This window comes from Zea mays, chromosome 4, assembly GCF_902167145.1.
Source record: "Zea mays cultivar B73 chromosome 4, Zm-B73-REFERENCE-NAM-5.0, whole genome shotgun sequence".
NCBI lineage: Eukaryota > Viridiplantae > Streptophyta > Magnoliopsida > Poales > Poaceae > Zea > Zea mays.
In genome coordinates this window covers 11,509,202-11,527,312 of record NC_050099.1, presented here as the reverse complement: position 1 = coordinate 11,527,312, position 18,111 = coordinate 11,509,202, and the positions used below count along the sequence as shown (strand labels likewise).

Below are 18,111 nucleotides of genomic sequence, written 5' to 3'. Positions count from 1 at the left end.
CTCCGACACGCCGTCCGTAACTTCTAAGCGCCATGAGCGCAAGAAGTTTAGTAAGATTCCCCTACGCTACCCTCGCATTTTCAAACGTACTCCATTACTTTCCGTCCCATTAGGCAAACCACCTATGTTTGATGGTGAAGATTATAATATGTGGAGTGATAAAATGAGACATCATCTAACCTCACTCCACACTAGCATTTGGGATGTTGTTGAGATTGGAGTACAGGTACCATCACCAGGGGATGAAGACTATGATTCGGACGAGGTCGCCCAAATACGGCACTTCAACTCCCAAGCCACCACTATACTCCTCGCCTCTCTAAGTCGAGAGGAGTATAACAAGGTGCAAGGGTTAAAAAGCGCCAAGGAGATTTGGGACGTGCTCAAGACCGCACACGAAGGAGATGAGGTGACCAAAATCACCAAGCGGGAGACGATCGAGGGGGAGCTCGGTCGCTTCCGGCTTCGCCAAGGGGAGGAGCCACAAGACATGTACAACCGCTTGAAGACCTTGGTGAACCAAGTGCGCAACCTCGGAAGCACCAAATGGGATGACCATGAGATGGTCAAGGTTATTCTAAGATCCCTCGTTTTTCTTAACCCTACGCAAGTTCAATTAATTCGTGGTAATCCTACATATACACTAATGTCTCCCGAGGAAGTAATAGGAAACTTTGTGAGCTTTGAGTTGATGATCAAAGGCTCAAAGAAAATCATCGAGCTAGATGGCCCCTCCACGCCCGAAGCATAACCGGTCGCATTCAAGGCAACGGAGGAAAAAAAGGAGGAGTCTACATCAAGTAGACAACCCATCGATGCCTCTAAGCTCGACAATGAGGAGATGGCGCTCATAATCAAAAGCTTCCGCCAAATCCTTAAACAAAGGAGGGGGAAGGACTACAAATCCCGCTCCAAGAAAGTGTGCTACAAGTGTGGTAAGCCCGATCATTTCATTGCTAAATGTCCATTATCTAGTGATAGTGACAAGGGCGACGACAAGAAGGGAAAGAGGAGAGAAAAGAAGAGATACTACAAGAAGAAGGGTGGCGATGCCGATGTGTGTCGCGAGTGGAACTCCGACGAGGGCTTCTCCGACTCCTCCTCCGACGAGGACGCCGCCAACATCGCCGTCACCAAGAGACTCCTATTCCCCAACGTCGGCCACAAGTGCCTCATGGCAAAGGACGACAAAAGGAAGAAGGTAAAATCAAAATCCTCCACTAAATATGAAACCTCTAGTGATGAGGATAACTCTTGTGATGAGGAGGATAATTTGCGCATCCTTTTTGCCAACCTAAACATGCAACAAAATGAAAAATTAAATGAATTAATTAGTGCTATTCATGAGAAGGATGAACTCTTGGACTCTCAAGAGGACTTCCTTATTAAAGAAAACAAAAGCATGTTAAGGTTAAGAATGCTTATGTCTAGAAGGAGAAAAATGTGAAAAATTATCTAGTGAGCTAAGCACTTGTAATGATATTATTGCCAACCTTAGACATGAAAATGCTAAATTAATTGCTAAGGTTGATTCTAATGTTAGCGATGTTTCAATTCCCAATCTTAGAGATGATAATGTTAGTTTACTTGCTAAGATTGAAGAATTGAATATCTCTCTTGCTAGCCTTAGAAATGAAATGAAAAATTAATTGCTAAGGCTAAAGATTTAGATGTTTGCAATGTTACAATTTCCAATCTTAGAAGTGAAAATGACATTTTACATGCTAAGATTGTTGAACTAAAATCTTGCAAACCCTCTACATCTACTGTTGAGCATGTTTCCATTTGTACTAGATGTAGAGATATTAATGTTGATGCTATTCATGATCACCTAGCATTAATTAAGAAACAAAATGATTACATAGCTCAACTTAATGCTAAGATTAATGAGCATGACTTAGAAAATGAAAATTTTAAATTTGCTAGAAGCATGCTCTATAGTGGGAGACGCCCTGGCATCAAGGATGACATTGGCTTCCAAAAGGGGGACAATGTCAAACTTAATGCCCCTCCTAAAAGATTGTCTAACTTTGTTAAGGGCAAGGCTCCCATGCCTCAAGATAACGAGGGTTACATTTTGTACCCTATCGGTTATCTCGAGAGCAAAATTAGGAGAATTCATTCTAGGAAGTCTCACTCTGGCCCTAACCATGCTTTTATGTATAAGGGTGAGACATCTAGTCCAAGGCAATCAACCCATGCTAGATTGCCTAAAAAGAAAACTCCTGCTGCATCAAATGATCATAACATTTCATTTAAAACTTTTGATGCATCTTATGTGCTAACCAACAAATCAGGCAAGGTAGTTCCAAGTATGTTGGGGACAAACACAAGGGAACCAAGACTTGTGTTTGGGTACCCAAAGTTCTTGTATCTAATGCCAAAGGACCCAAAACCGTTTGGGTACCTAAAATCAAGAACTAAACTTGTTTTGTAGGTTTATGCATCTAGGGGCTCAAGTTGGATCATCGATAGCGGGTGCACAAACCATATGGCAGGGGAGAAGAAGATGTTCTCCTCCTATGAGAAAAACCAAGATCCCCAACGAGCTATCACATTTGGGGATGGAAATCAAGGTTTGGTCAAAGGATTGGGTAAAATTGCTATATCTCCTGACCACTCCATTTCCAATGTTTTTCTTGTAGATTCTTTAGATTATAACTTGCTTTTAGTTTCGCAATTATGTAAAATGGGCTACAACTGTCTTTTTACAGATATAGGTGTTACTGTCTTTAGAAGAAGTGATGATTCAATAGCATTTAAGGGAGTGTTAGAGGGATAGCTATACTTAGTAGATTTTGATAGAACTAAACTCGACACTTGCTTAATTGCTAAGACTAACATGGGCTGGCTCTGGCATCGCCGACTAGCACATGTTGGAATGAAGAATCTTCACAAGCTTCTAAAGGGAGAACACATTTTAGGACTAACAAATGTTCATTTTGAGAAAGATAGGGTTTGTAGCGCATGTCAGGCAGGGAAGCAAGTTGGTGTTCATCATCCACACAAGAACATCATGACGACTGACAGACCACTCGAGCTCCTACACATGGACCTATTCGGCCCGATAGCTTACATAAGCATCGGCGGGAGTAAGTATTGTCTAGTTATTCTGGATGATTATTCTCGCTTCACTTGGGTGTTCTTTTTGCAGGAAAAATCTCATACCCAAGAGACCTTAAAGGGATTCTTGAGACGGGCTCAAAATGAGTTCGGCTTAAGGATAAAAAAGATTTGAAGCGACAACGGGACGAAGTTCAAGAACTCTCAAATTGAAGGCTTCCTTGAGGAGGAGGGCATCAAGCATGAGTTCTCTTCTCCCTACACCCCACAACAAAATGGTGTAGTGGAGAGGAAGAATATAACTCTTTTGGACATGGCAAGGACCATGCTTGATGAGTACAAAACTTCAGATCGGTTTTGGGCGGAGGCGGTCAACACCGCTTGCTACACCATCAACCGGTTGTATCTACACCGAATCCTCAAGAAGACATCATACGAACTCCTAACCGGTAAAAAGCCCAATGTTTCATATTTTAGAGTCTTTAGTAGCAAATGCTTTATTCTTGTTAAAAGAGGTAGAAAATCCAAATTTGCTCCTAAGGCTGTAGAAGGCTTTTTACTAGGATATGATTCAAACATAATGGCATATAGAGTCTTTAACAAGTCCTCTGGGCTAGTTGAAGTTTCTTGTGACATTGTGTTTGATGAAACTAACGGCTCTCAAGTAGAGCAAGTTGATCTTGATGAGCTAGGTGATGAAGAGGCTCCATGCGTCGCGCTAAGGAACATGTCCATTGGGGATGTGTGTCCTAAGGAATCCGAAGAGTCTCCAAATGCACAAGATCAACCATCTTCCTCAATGCAAGCATCTCCACCAACTCAAGATGAGGATGAGGCTCAAAATGATGAAGGAGAAGATCAAGGAGTTGAGCCACCTCAAGAGGAGAGCAATGATCAAGGGGGAGATGCCCATGATCAAGATGAGAAAGATGAACAAGTTCCAAGACCGCCACACCCAAGAGTCCACCAAACAATCCAACGAGATCACCCCGTGAACACCATCCTCGGTGATATTCAAAAGGGGGTAACTACTCGATCTCGTGTTGCTCATTTTTGTGAACATTATTCTTTTGTTTCCTCTATTGAGCCACACAGGGTAGAGGAAGCACTTCAAGATTCGAATTGGGTGGTGGCGATGCAAGAGGAGCTCAACAACTTCACTAGAAATGAGGTATGGCATTTAGTTCCACGTCCTAACCAAAATGTTGTAGGAACCAAGTGGGTGTTCCGCAACAAGCAAGATGAGCATGGTGTGGTGACAAGGAACAAAGCTCGACTTGTGGCCAAGGGATACTCACAAGTCGAAGGTTTGGATTTTGGTGAAACCTATGCACCCGTAGCTAGGCTAGAATCAATTCGCATTTTACTTGCCTATGCTACTTACCATGGCTTCAAGCTTTATCAAATGGACGTGAAAAGTGCCTTCCTCAATGGACCAATCAAAGAAGAGGTCTATGTTGAGCAACCTCCCGGCTTTGAAGATAGTGAGTACCCTAACTATGTATATAAACTCTCTAAGGCGCTTTATGGGCTCAAGCAAGCCCCAAGAGCATAGTATGAATGCCTAAGAGATTTTCTTATCACAAATGGCTTCAAAGTCGGAAAGGCCGATCCTACTTTATTTACTAAAACTCTTGACAATGATTTGTTTGTATGCCAAATTTATGTTGATGATATTATATTTATGTCTACTAACGAATCTACATTTAAGGAATTTAGTAGGATCATGACACAAAAATTCAAGATGTCTATGATGGGGGAGTTGAAGTACTTCTTGGGATTTCAAGTAAAACAACTCCAAGAGGGCACCTTCATTAGCCAAACCAAGTACATTCAAGATATTCTCAACAAGTTTGGAATGAAGGATGCCAAGCCCATCAAGACACCCATGGGAACCAATGGGCATCTCGACCTCGACACGGGAGGTAAATCCGTCGATCAAAAGGTATACCGGTCGATGATAGGCTCTTTACTCTATTTATGTGCATCTCGACCGGACATTATGCTTTCCGTATGCATGTGTGCAAGATTCCAAGCCGGCCCTAAGGAAGCTCACCTTACGGCCGTAAAACGAATCTTGAGATATTTAGTTTATACTCCTAAGTTTGGGCTTTGGTACCCTCGGGGATCCACATTTGATTTAATTGGTTATTCGGATGCCGATTGGGTGAGGTGTAAAATTAATAGAAAGAGCACATTAGGGACTTGCCAGTTCTTGGGAAGGTCTCTGGTGTCTTGGGCTTCAAAGAAGCAAAATTTCGTCGCTCTTTCTACCGCCGAAGCCGAGTACATTGCCGCAGGCCATTGTTGCGCGCAATTGCTTTGGATGAGGCAAACCCTTAGGGACTATGGTTACAAATTAACCAAAGTTCCTCTTCTATGTGATAATGAGAGTGCAATCCGCATGGCAGATAATCCCGTTGAGCATAGCCGCACCAAACACATAGCCATTCGGTATAATTTTCTAAGGGATCACCAACAAAAGGGGGATATCGAGATTGCTTATATCAACACTAAAGAACAATTAGCCGATATCTTTACCAAGCCACTAGATGAACAAACTTTTAACAAACTTAGGCATGAGCTAAATATTCTTGATTCTAGGAATTTCTTTTGATGTTTTGCACACATAGCTCTTTACTATACCTTTGATCATATCTCTTTCATGTGCTATGACTAATATGTTTTCAAGTATATTTCAAACCAAGTCATAGATTGAAAGGGAATAAGAGTCTTCGGCGAAGAAAAAGGCTTCCACTCCACTCCATCACTCATCCTTCGTCGTCGCTCCAAGCAACTCTCCAACTTTGGTATAATCTTCACTCATATTTTGTTCACCAAAGGGGGAGAAAGTAGTTCAAAGGGCTTATATTTCACTCAAGTATCCGTTTTTGGCGATTCATGCCAAAGGGGGAGAAAGTATTATCCCAAAGCAAAAGGACCGCACCACCACCTAATTTTAAAAATTGATATATTATTATGTTCAAAAGGGGTAGAAAGTAGTATCTTCAAAAATTGCAAAAACCTCTTGAACACTAAGAGGAGGATTTCACTAAGGGGGAGTTTTGTTTAGCCAAAGGAAAAGCATTTGAAACAGAGGGAGAAAATTTCAAATCTTGAAAATGCTATGCTTCTCAAAATCTTATTCATTTACCTTTGACTATTTGCAAAAGGACTTTGAAAAGAATTTTACAAAAGAATTTGCAAAAACAAAACTGTGGTGCAAGCGTGGTCCAAAATATTAAAAATATAAAGAAACAATCCATGCATATCTTATGAGAATTTATATTGGTTCAATTCTAAGTAACCTTTGCACTTACATTATGCAAACTAGTTCAATTATGCACTTCCATACTTGCTTTGGTTTGTGTTGGCATCAATCACCAAAAGGGGGGGATTGAAAGGGAATTAGGCTTACACCTTTTTCCCAATTGATTTTGGTGGTTGAATTGCCCAACACAAATAATTGGACTAACTAGTTTGCTCTAGTCTATAAGTTTTACAGGTGCCAAAGGTTCACAATAAGAAGACCAAGAAAGGGTTCAAACAAAGAGAGCAAGAGACAACCCAAAGGCACCCTGGTCTGGCACACCGGACTGTCCGGTGTGCCACCGGACAGTGTCCGGTGCACCAGGGCACTCAACGCTGAACTCGCTACCTTCGGGAAAATGGGAGGCCGCTCCGCTATAATTCACCAGACTGTCCGGTGTCACACCAGACTGTCCGGTGTGCCAGCGGAGCAACGACTACTTCGCGCCAACGGTCGACTGCAAACGCATTCAATGCGCTACAGTGCGCGCCAGAGTCAGAGCAGCGCCAGACGGCGCACCGGACAGTCTACAGGACCTGTCTGGTGCACCACCGGACAGCCCAGAAGCCCCACCAGTCAGAGCTCCAACGGTCAGAACCCAACGGCCGGCTGACGTGGCTGGCGCACCGGACAGTGTCCGGTGCGCCATGCGACAGTAGCCTTCCAACGGCCACTTTTGGTGGTTGGGGCTATAAATACCCCAACCACCCCACATTCAATTGCATCCAAGTTTTCCACCTTCCAACACATTACAAGAGCTATAACATTTAATTCTAGACACAACCAAAGATATCAAATCCTCTCCCAAGTCCGGAATCACTCCAAATCAAATAGTGACTAGAGAGAGCGACATTTGTGTTCATTTGAGTTCTTGCGCTTGGATTGCTTCTTTTCTTTCTCATTCTTTCTTGTGATCAAACTCAATTGTAACCAAGGCAAGAGACACCAATTGTGTGGTGGTCCTTGCGGGAACTGTGTGTTCCGTTTGATTGAGAAGAGAAGCTCACTCGGTCTAAGTGACCGTTTGAGAGAGGGAAAGGGTTGAAAGAGACCCGGTCTTTGTGACCACCTCAACGGGGAGTAGGTTTGCAAGAACCGAACCTCAGTAAAACAAATCCTTGTGTCTCACTCTTTATTTGCTTGCGATTTGTTTTTCACGCTCTCTCTCTCGGACTCATTTACATTTCTAACGCTAACCCAGCTTGTAGTTGTGCTTAAGTTTATAAATTTCAGATTCGCCCTATTCACCCCCCTCTAGGCGACTTTCAGTAATCACAATAGGTAGTGGATAGACTCGCGTAAGTGCTTTGATATGTACATGGATATCTCCTCAGTCGGCTATATAAGGCTGAGGGGTACCTCTACAAAAAATGTTAGACCCCGCTAGATCTCCAGGCCACCTTCATGTCCTACCTTCAGTACTAACCTATAAACCCTCAAACTCAGAGCAACACAAGCACTAGAAAACTCATAGGATGTGTGGCAGCCCTCCCATGTTATCAGGCCCACATGCACCAATCCTTGCCTTGATGGCCTCAGATGGCTATGCACGTGTACCAGGTAACTTAACAAGGCTATCACGAGTTCAACCACTTGAACTCATCATCCCAAGGATCTCCCACCATACATGCATATTACAGTAATCACATTCGACACACACACTTCGGAGATAAAGAGCAGAAGACTTTACAAACATTCTTTACCTTTTCAAAACTCAAGTTTTACATGTTTCGAAAGAGTAATATTTATTACAAGTCCTGATATACTCAAAGTGCATAACTTATTACAATAGAAGGAAGGTAGGAACCCTCCAAAGCTTATACACAAGCCTAACTAATCCTCCTCCAAAACTGAAACGCCCTCCAGCCACAGGAACACTTAGAGTACTCACCATCACCTACAACAACATGGGTTCGAAAACCCTGAGTACGAAGTGTACTTTCGCAAGTCTTACCCGACTAAGGAAAAATGACTCTCAAGGATATGCTGGTTAAATAGGAATCAAGAAAAAGGCTTTAGCAAGAATCAACTTAGATACTTTTGCAGAAATAACTTACTAAAGTGAGTCCTTACTTTCAATATTTTAACGCCAGATTAAATATTAATAGACTCTGGTTGCATCTAGTCTAATTTCACCATCTCATCAATACAATATCATTTTTATTCATAATGTTTACATCCTGACTTAGGTTGTAGGTCGGAGATCAAGTCTCCACTATCCGAGGATATAACGGCGATCCGAATCGATTTACTCAGCCGAGGATCTCTAACCACACGACATATGTAGCACTTAACCCTTGCATATGTCAACCATTCCCACGGATCCTCCACTGCATGAACAGGTCCGCGCCACCCGAGAGCACACCACCCTTTTTAGGCGGTCCTTTGCCAGGAGGGTACGTGCCACTCTCGCCATCTCTCCACTCCCAGTGCGCGATTGTCTTTTCATGTATGGAATAGCCGGGTTCAAGCTTACCCTGTCCCATATCCAAGGCATGTGGCCAGTTAAGATAGTCCTTGATCATACAGGCCTACATACGCATCCAATCCTTAATTAACCTGGGTAGAACATCACCTGTTCCTAGCCCAAGTCCCGATTTAAGTACTTCCATCCTTAGGATTGTTTGTGTTCCTTAGGATGAAAAGAGCACATTATAGGGAACTTTGCAATAAGATCCCACCATGCTCCCAATGAAAATATTCTTGCAGGTAGAAGCCATCCTTCCTCAGGATAACCCCTGAGCTAGGCATTATTGCAAAAGACAACCTCTATCCACAAGATCTAAGCAGGGCTAAGCATTTTTGTAAATCATATTTTGATACTTCATCAGAAGTATCTATAAAGGTATGGATATCAAGGTAGTCAATGCATCAAATAGTTTCCAAGCAATTCCTATAAACTTAATGCACATTTCACTAGACTTAAAGTGTATAAAAATCTTTTAAAAACACAAGGAAGTGGCAAATGCACCGGGGCTTGCCTTTGTTGCAGAGAAGAGGCTTTAGATTCCTCTATCCAATACCCAGTTAGATGGCTCCTTCACTTGATCAGCAGCCACTGGAGTAGACTCCTTCAAACACCACTTCTTCTAGGTGTTCTACAAGTCAATTACAAATACATGTATGCTTATGTAATGATATGGAATGCAAACTCTCACAAGGAGAGGTGGTAAACATAAATACCGTGTTTGGTGCCAGTTTGATGTCCTTTTGTGACTAAATCATGGGGTGTTGGACTAAGAACTATATAGAAAAGTTGGAGCCCATAATACAGAGAATATGTTTTATAAATAGGGGTACACCCCTGTCTTTTAGGTGTAATGGGGAAAGAAACCGGTGATGCATTTCCTTCTCCATTACCTAGACTAGAGTTTTAAATCTCGGGACGAGATTTCTTTTTAGGAGGGAAGGCTGTAACACCCCTGATGTTACGTTAACTAAAACTTTGACATGTCATCATAAGCATTTACATTATCTTGTTTGATATACCTAGAATGCATTCACTAGGTCAAAAAAAATTCAATGAATGTGGTGTTGTGTATTAGAGTACAGGGCTCAGATTAAGAACTTTGCTTAAGACATGGGAAGAAAAGTCGTCTCTTGAGCAAATAATAAGTTGGCTTGGAATTTAAAGTATTACAGGTAAGACTTAGAACCTAGAGCAACTTTGTTTTCAAAGGGAGATCAAGTGGAAGGAACACCTGAGCTGAAGGGTCGACTTAGAAACCTTAATGTGAGGGCTGAAAGTTTGTTTGCATTTATGTGTAAGCAAACAACTCCTAAACCAAGGATACTTTGGATCTGAGTTATATATACCAAAGTTGGATTTGAGACTAAGGAGTAACTTTTCTTTAGGAGAATGGAGAAGTTTGCTTTTGATATGTGGATTAGAAGTGGTGAAGCACTTAGGGTGGTTGAGTATCTATAAGCCCTAAACTTGCCCAAAGGTGGAATTTAAAATCTAGAAAGGATTGGTTAAAAGTTCATATACCATAGTTGTAGAGCTTGGAAAAGTGGATATGTTTCTTATTTGGAGATTCCTAAGTTGTGTGGAAGAATTTGGAGTTAAGTACAAAAATTTAGTTTTGGGTTCATTTTGGAATTGCTGAAAATAATATAAACTAGACAACTTTGGACCCTTGTAACTTCTGATCTAGAACCATTTTGAAGATGAACATTATAACAAAGTCATAGAGCTACATGAGGGGTATATGTTTTGTTAAGTTACTTGGTACACGTGCATAGCCATCTGAGACCATCAAGGCAAGGATTGGTGCACGTGGCCCCGATAACTTGGGAGGGCTGTCACAGGAAGTAGGGTATTATGCCTCTTGGCAGCCCAAACCTATATAATTCGCTATGTTTCGTCGTGCTCAGACTGGTTGCAACGGTTCACTCTTGGACTCCTCTCCCCTAATCCTGTAGCTCGCGTAGGGGCTACAGAACAACTCTTCAACCCGCAACGACGTCCTCTACGGCGCCCCCTAGGTGGCGCTCGTCTTCTCTCTCACGCCAGATCTAGAGGAGCACTGTTCTCCCCCCACACTGCTTCGCGGCGACACCTCCGGTCGCGCGCTCCAGAAGAAATCACCGGCTCCGCTTCGCGGCAGTTGCTGGTGGGTGTGGATTCGCCGTCGATTCGAGTCTGCGATGGCGGCGGCGAAGCTGACAGGCAACGCCGTGGCGGCGGCGATGGCGGGGGACACCAACCTCAAGCCGGTGGTGCAGGTCGACCTCCGGAGCATCGCGGTCACCGGGGCCCCGGGCTCCGGGCCCAGGTTCCGCGCCATCATCTCCGATGGCGTCGCCACGGGGCACGCGCTCTTCGCCTCGCAGCTCTGCGACCTCGCGCGCTCCGGCGTCGTCCGCCGCGGCTCGGTCGTGCAGCTCCTCGACTACATCGTCAACAACGTCGGTCCGACCCGAAACAGAAAGTATCTCTCTCTCCCCTCTTCTCTCCTCTTCCGCCCCTCCCACCCGACTGGATCGATGTGTGTTCCATTTGGTTGCGCTCTTGTGGGTTTGGTTTATGGTTCAGGCCTACCAGGCTACCAGGCATACGAAATTGGGTCTAATCTGTTTGATTATGTGCTTGTTTGTTCGATCTAGTAGTTGCGTGAGAGTTGCATTCCGTTCAATTGGCCGTTGGCTTCGGATTTACCAGTGTATGTATTCATGCATTCCGTTAATGTTTGGTTCAGTGGATCTGTTCGCGCCATCATTTCAATCCGTCCCCGTGAACGGTGTTGCTGATTGAATTGAGTGTGTACTTGCCTCTTAATTTTTTTGTCAGAAATATACTAAACCATAATAAAAGTTATGTTCATAACCAAATTGAAACTCGCCAGCCATGAACGGATTAGAATTTTCATCTTCGTGGTGAAAACATAGCATGTCTGTGGTTTGGTATCTAGCTGTGCAGCCGATCAGTTTATACTTGCCTCTTAGTAATATATTTTTACAGTATATGATAATTTGGGATAATGGATATGTTCCTAAGTAAATTGGTGTTCACTAGCCATGAATCTGTTAGAAATTTCCTCTTCATGATAAAATAGTGCTCACTAGCCATGAATCGATTAGAAATTCCTTCTTCACAATAAAAAGCTGGTTTGTCTATGCTTTGGTATATGACCTTGCGACTAATGGTCGGTGTCCACTAAAAATCTTCTGTGACAGCATTTCAAGATCGTGGACAGGAGATACTTGGTTGCTCAGCTCGAGAGCTCAACATTTTTAAAGAGAACAAAGATCCTCGCTACACAGATGTCTTGAGCAATTGCTTGTATCAGAACTATTTGTTCAGGCTAAAAGTGAAAGAAGAACAATACGGCGATGTACGACAAGTGAAAAACACTGTGGCCAAGGTGGAGAGGGTGGATCCTTTGGCTGAGAGTAAATTTCTGCTTGATTCCATTTCAAGGTTTATACCATGAGAGTTTTGTTCTTACATCTATCAGCTGCTGGTAAGTGTGTTGCCCGCTTAGAAGTGGTAATTAATATGTAGCTTTCCCTACTCACACACCCTGAGGTTTCTTTCTCGGATAGAATCCTATCATTCAACGATCACGGTAAGAGGAGCCCTGGTCCAGGAGGAGAACACAATTAAAATATCAAGCACTTCCATTTTTGTCCATACAAATGTATACACGAATTTGTCACTTCGATGTATGTATTTTGTTCAAATGTTTGGATGAGTGGACATAGTCAATGTTCCCAGCGTGCATAGTTCAAAACAAAGTAAAATGATTTTTAATAATTTTTTATAACGAAATAGTGGAGATCAACTTGAAATTTTTTTTCTAAACTTAATGCGTAGCCGGCCAAGCGTTTGAAAGAAGAGGAAAGAAAATAGAAAATAAAGTTAGTTATGTTAGTTATGTGGAAATGTATATTTAATGTGTAGAGGGATATATAGGGGAATTTATAGGGGGGACGGTTGCAGGACGGGTAAATATAGGGGAGGGAATCTTGCTGACGTGGCTGCATAGTAATATTTAGGGGGAACGGTTGCGGACAGTCTCAACACGAACCATCGAGCTGAGATCGACATCGCCGTCCTCTCAAAAGTACTGCGTGGTACAACCTGTAGTGTGCCGTCGTTACCAAACACCGACCGCTCCCTCCACTCCAAGATCCGACGACCTCTCTGCAATCTTGCCTATAACCTACAATGCCGCCCTCCATGGATCTGCCTATGTCCACGTTGTCCGCCCCTCGCCGACGGCTTAGAATGACATCGTTCGCCCCTCGTCGGCGACCCAGCGACCCGGTGCGTCGTTCGCCCATCGTTGTACTGACCCTATGGGTGGTGGTATTGAACCACACAGAGAGGGAGAGTGGAGAGGAAGAGGTAGTCCTCACCGACGATGAGTGTGGCCACGGATACACCAATGATGCTGCATCCTCAACCATGCATCTCACTACAAACCAAATCAACAATGGTGCAGATTAGGGTTTCAAATGGACCGGGGAGGAAGAGGGAGAGGACAATCCTCACCGACGAGTGGAACAGGACCGGAGGAGCACTGCTGTTGGCGGACCTTGCAGTGTGGCGGTCGTCAATTGAATCTTGCAGATGGGGAGCGATTCACGCGAAGGGAGGAGCAGCTAGGATCGCTATGCTCCGTATCCGGTCACAGCGCAATTCGATACGGGCCGACCCAACCAAACGCTCAACAACGGAAATAGGTCACGGTGTAAATGGATCCCGGATTTAAAACGTTTAACCAAACAGCTCCAAAGAGATTTTTCGTGCAAATGTATAAGGGAGAAAGTAAAATTGGTTGAATGATAGACATACTTTGAGATGCAATTGCCAACCCAAGTACCCTCCGCCGGCGCCGACCTTCATCCTCTATTCCATCCCATCCAAATCCAAATACAATAAAAAAAAGACGCTCAGATGCCGTGCGCACACCTCACCACCTCGCCACCCCCGCGTCTCAACGCAACGCCTCCATCCACCATCCCGCCAGCCGCAGCGAACTCTTCCATTCCGGCCTCCCTCCCACCGCAACCACCATGGCCTCGCCCGAGCCTCCACCGACGCCGGAGACCTTGACGACCATCCCCGACGACCTCGTGCTTTTGATACTAGCCCGCGTCTTGTGCAAGGACGACCGCGCCAGCATGTCCCTCGTCTGCAAGGCGTGGCGCGACATGATCGCCGGCCTCAGCGCCTGGACCGAGCGCCCACCGCCCCCGTTCCCGTGGCTCCTCCTCCCCTCGCGCTTCCACAACGACCCCCGCTTCCGCGCTGTTTGCATACTCAGCGGCTGCTGTGTCCACCCCCACCACAACCACCTCACCATCTTACCGCCCGGGACGCGCTTCATCGGATCCTACGAGGGCGCCTGGATCTTCGTCCACTACGGCATGATGCGCGCGCACTGGCTCCTCAACCTCCGCACAGGCGAAGCTCGCGCCCTCCCGTCCTTGTTCCTGCGCTGCGACGACCACCAGTATGCCAACGACATGTTCGTTCTCGCCGCCACGCTCTCATCGCCACCGGAAAACCCCCACTGCATCGGCGCCGCCATCGTCGTAGCGTGGCGGGATCCAGCGCGACTGCGTCGCTTCCTTGTATTCTGGCGGATGGGGAGGGCACTGGCCTCCGAAATGGTTCTGGACCGCCCGGCGAACCACCGGGGTGTCTACCAAGTGGAGGACGTCGTCCACCACGGCGGGGCCTTCAATGTGCTGGTCAACCATGGCGACCACATCCTAGTGTGCGTGGAGGCCGCCGGGCCCGTGTATCCAGAAGCTTGGAATCGGTGGATGAACACGGAGTTGCTTCTGTTCCGGCCCACTGAGCGTATCTACGACCAGTTCTCCATCCGCGGTCGCTACATCGTCGAGTCCAGAGGCGAACTGCTCAAGGTCTTGAGGTTCAGACCTCGTAATCAGCCGACATCATCCAAGTTCACGGTGTTCCGGGCGACGAAACGGCCACAGATGCCAGACGCCGACTTCCCCGTGGCTCAGTACCCGTGGGCGTGGAGCGAGCTGGACACGCTGGACGGCCGGATTCTGTTCGTCGGGTATGGCTGCTCCAGATCGTACGACGCGGTTTTGTACCCGGGCTTCAAGGCCGGCATCTACTTCTTGGATGATGGTAAGTTCTACGACGAGGGAGTCTTCTTCCGCAACCACAGAATCAGGCCGCAGCCCTGCAAAGACAATGGAAAGTGGTCTGAAGGCAGTGTCCAGCGCTGCTTCCCGACGGCAGGCCCATCAGACCACTCTCCTCCGGTTTGGCTTCTCCCTTGAAATATTCAGATAGAGTAGCTCCTGATTCCAATACTTCGGTAGATGCATGCTGGTTGAAATACTCAGAATAACATAGTTGCTAGCTCATTGCAATATTCAGATAGAGCAGTATGTAGATGTTGAAAATTGAAATAGACACCTACTGCTTCGATTGTTAAACCTACATGTTACTGTACTTTCCAATTCTCTGTGACTTCTGTCTGTGGCGTTGTATCTGTTTTCTGTATAAATGCAGAGCAAACAATGGTTACCGTTTATGCCACCTTGTTAGTACGGATGGAGTGATAACAAACTAAGGCCTTGTTTGGCAATCTGGGATTCTTTCCCGGGTTGATTTTTTTCCCCACATGGATTGAGTGAATCCAAGACTTTCACCCAATCCCTTGTGGGATTAAATCCTAAAACCCAATCAACCAATGTTTGTTCGTTTATGCCATATGGATTATATCCCAAAACCCAAATAACTATGTTTGTTCGTTTATTCCATGTGGATTAAATTCTAAACTTAAATACCAACAAAAGCCAATAAAATCAACAACATTTAAGCATAAAACATGTCATTTCTCCAGAAATTTAAGCATAGAACATGTCATTTCTCTAGAAATTTAAGCATTCCATCCAATCTCGATACATATTTTTTTTTCAAAAATTTAAGCATGTAATAGACTTAGTATAAGCTAGATTTTATCCAGAAATTTAAGCATGCCATACAAGTCTTGCAACAACCTTCCTTTAGTTCTATTACATGCTGAGCCCAAACATGAAGAAATGCAATATATATATAGCTCATAATGGCACATGCAGACTCAGAACGCTGTGCAGAACTGTCTCCATATGACCAATATTTCCTGTCTGCAAAGTTTAAATAAGAAATCAAAAGCAGAAATCAACAGATAAAAAAATGAAATTTGTGCAGAAAGAAAAACATCAGGGAACCCATATCAATTAATAAACATCGGGTCCTCAAAATATGCAAGCGCATGTTGTTGTTGCTGCTACACTTTTCTTGAGTGAGCACAAATGGAGGCTGAATAACAGCAGCAACAACAAAGAACTCACCAGCTGCAGGGAACCAAGTACAACTACTCCCAACCATGGGATTCAGTCTCTCTCAAGCAATACAAATGTAGTACGCCCGTTGCATTCATCCCCATGCATGTGCACTCACGCTCTGCCTGCTTGGAACTAATAACCATATACATACACACTATATACACGACAAGCACATCTAGCTTCACACATTTCCCAAGCACCCAGATCGACGCAGGACTAGCAGCAAACTAGTACAAGGTATGAAATCATAGATTATACTTACCTTAGAGCTTATCAATCTTCCATCTTAACCATAGGAGGGCAGTTTCTGGTTCATCAACACTAAAACTGATAAATGTCTCTCTGTTGTTTGGTATGTCGAACACCTCAGCTTCTTTTATCTTCTCATCTGCTGTCAAATTCATGGATCTAAGAACAGAAATGCATCTCATGATGGAGAAGTCATTACCTTGAGCAGATTCTTTTCCTTTCGCCATTTGTGTAACCTCATCCTCAACTTGTTTTGATTTCATATCTAGATATCTCCCAACAAGTCCTTCCAAAGAATCCTTCTTCATCCTCTTTGCTTCCTTATCTTGATTGATTGTTGATGCAGTAGACCTTCTCGTTGCAGTAGACCTCTGTTCAGTCCTTTCAATTATAGGATCTTCATCTTGTTCCAATCTTGAATCCTCTTCTTGTGGTTGTTGTTGAATAATGCCTTCCTCATCCATTCTTGTGGTGTTCACTTGTTCTTCTTCATTTCAAATTGTGTTCAATTCTTGTGGTAGCTGTGTAGATGTTATGTTCCAGGTCCCTTGAGCAATGTGCCCATCATATAGTTCCCCAAGAGCATCAAAGAGAGGGAAAGACTTCTTTTGAAATTTCTTGGCCCTAGGAAATGACTGATAAAATATTGTAAAAAAGTAAGTTCCTAAACTACTTTATGATAAGTTCACAATTATAAAGCTGGAGTCAAAAACTTACTTTTATGATGTTTTCCCATATTGGTGGATCAACAACAATCATGCATCGTTTCTCATTCCAGGAAACACCACTTTGCTTTCTAGCCTCTTTCAACATCTTGTAATCCCTTTTCAATTCCCTCTCCTTCTCCTGAATTTGAATCTTGTTGAATGTGACATACTCATGCTTCTTGTTGAATTCAGTAACAATTTTGTTCCAAGCATCTGGACTCCAGCCATTTTGAGCCCTATATGGAGGTACATTGTGCTCAAACAACAAATCAACGAGGCTCTTCTCCAATTCAGAATTCCATGCTGCTCTCTGAACACCACCTAAATTTCAAAAAAAATTATGAGGGACACTTAATCATTTGAAGTTGAAACACAATAAGAATAACATGTACAAGCTTTTATATTAAATAACATGTACCTCCACACTTCTTTGATGTAGAAGCTTTAGGAGAAACCTTCTTTTGAGCAGCTTTAGATAACATCAAAATTTTGGGAGAACCTCTTGTGAACATCATATCTATTATAGAGAATCACCAGCAAAAAGAAACTATGAACACCATTTCTACTTTTATGGCCATAGTAAAAAAACACAATAATTCCTTGATCACAAAATATCCATTACAGAAATGACATTTATTGATTACACAATATCCATTACAGAAATGATTCACTGATTTCTACATTGTTCATAATCTGCCCACATATGATAAGCTATCATATCTCTTAAGTTATTCCCTTCCATATTCCCTTCATCATTTCCATGGTCACTATTGGGTAGGCTGACAAAACTTTGTGGGTTGATATTTCTTTGATCATTTTCTAGCCATCTCTCATCACCATTATGTGACCGAATTAAGTTATGGAGGACTGCAGCAGCAATAGGTATTTTTGCTTGATTTTCCATTTTGTTAAGGTTAGCAACTTTGAGGATCGGAAATCTCTTCTTTATGACACCTA

General features: G+C 43.8%; 1 protein-coding gene and 1 pseudogene across 1 annotated transcript; one reads left to right on the top strand and one right to left on the bottom strand.

Moving 5' to 3' along the window:
• The first annotated feature begins 13,800 nt into the window (after positions 1–13,800).
• Positions 13,801–15,407, top strand: LOC100279579 (F-box domain containing protein). The gene has a single exon (NM_001152576.2). It carries the CDS (start codon positions 13,898–13,900, stop codon positions 15,143–15,145), a length of 1,248 nt encoding a protein of 415 aa, NP_001146048.2. The 5' UTR covers positions 13,801–13,897; the 3' UTR covers positions 15,146–15,407.
• A 1,054-nt stretch (positions 15,408–16,461) lies between these two features.
• Positions 16,462–17,676, bottom strand: LOC103652822 (uncharacterized; annotated as a pseudogene).
• Between the last annotated feature and the right edge of the window lie 435 nt (positions 17,677–18,111).

Excerpts from the sequence above, each read along its gene's own strand:
- LOC100279579 (NM_001152576.2), top strand. The coding sequence starts at position 13,898 with ATGGCCTCGCCCGAGCCTCCACCGACGCCGGAGACCTTGACGACCATC.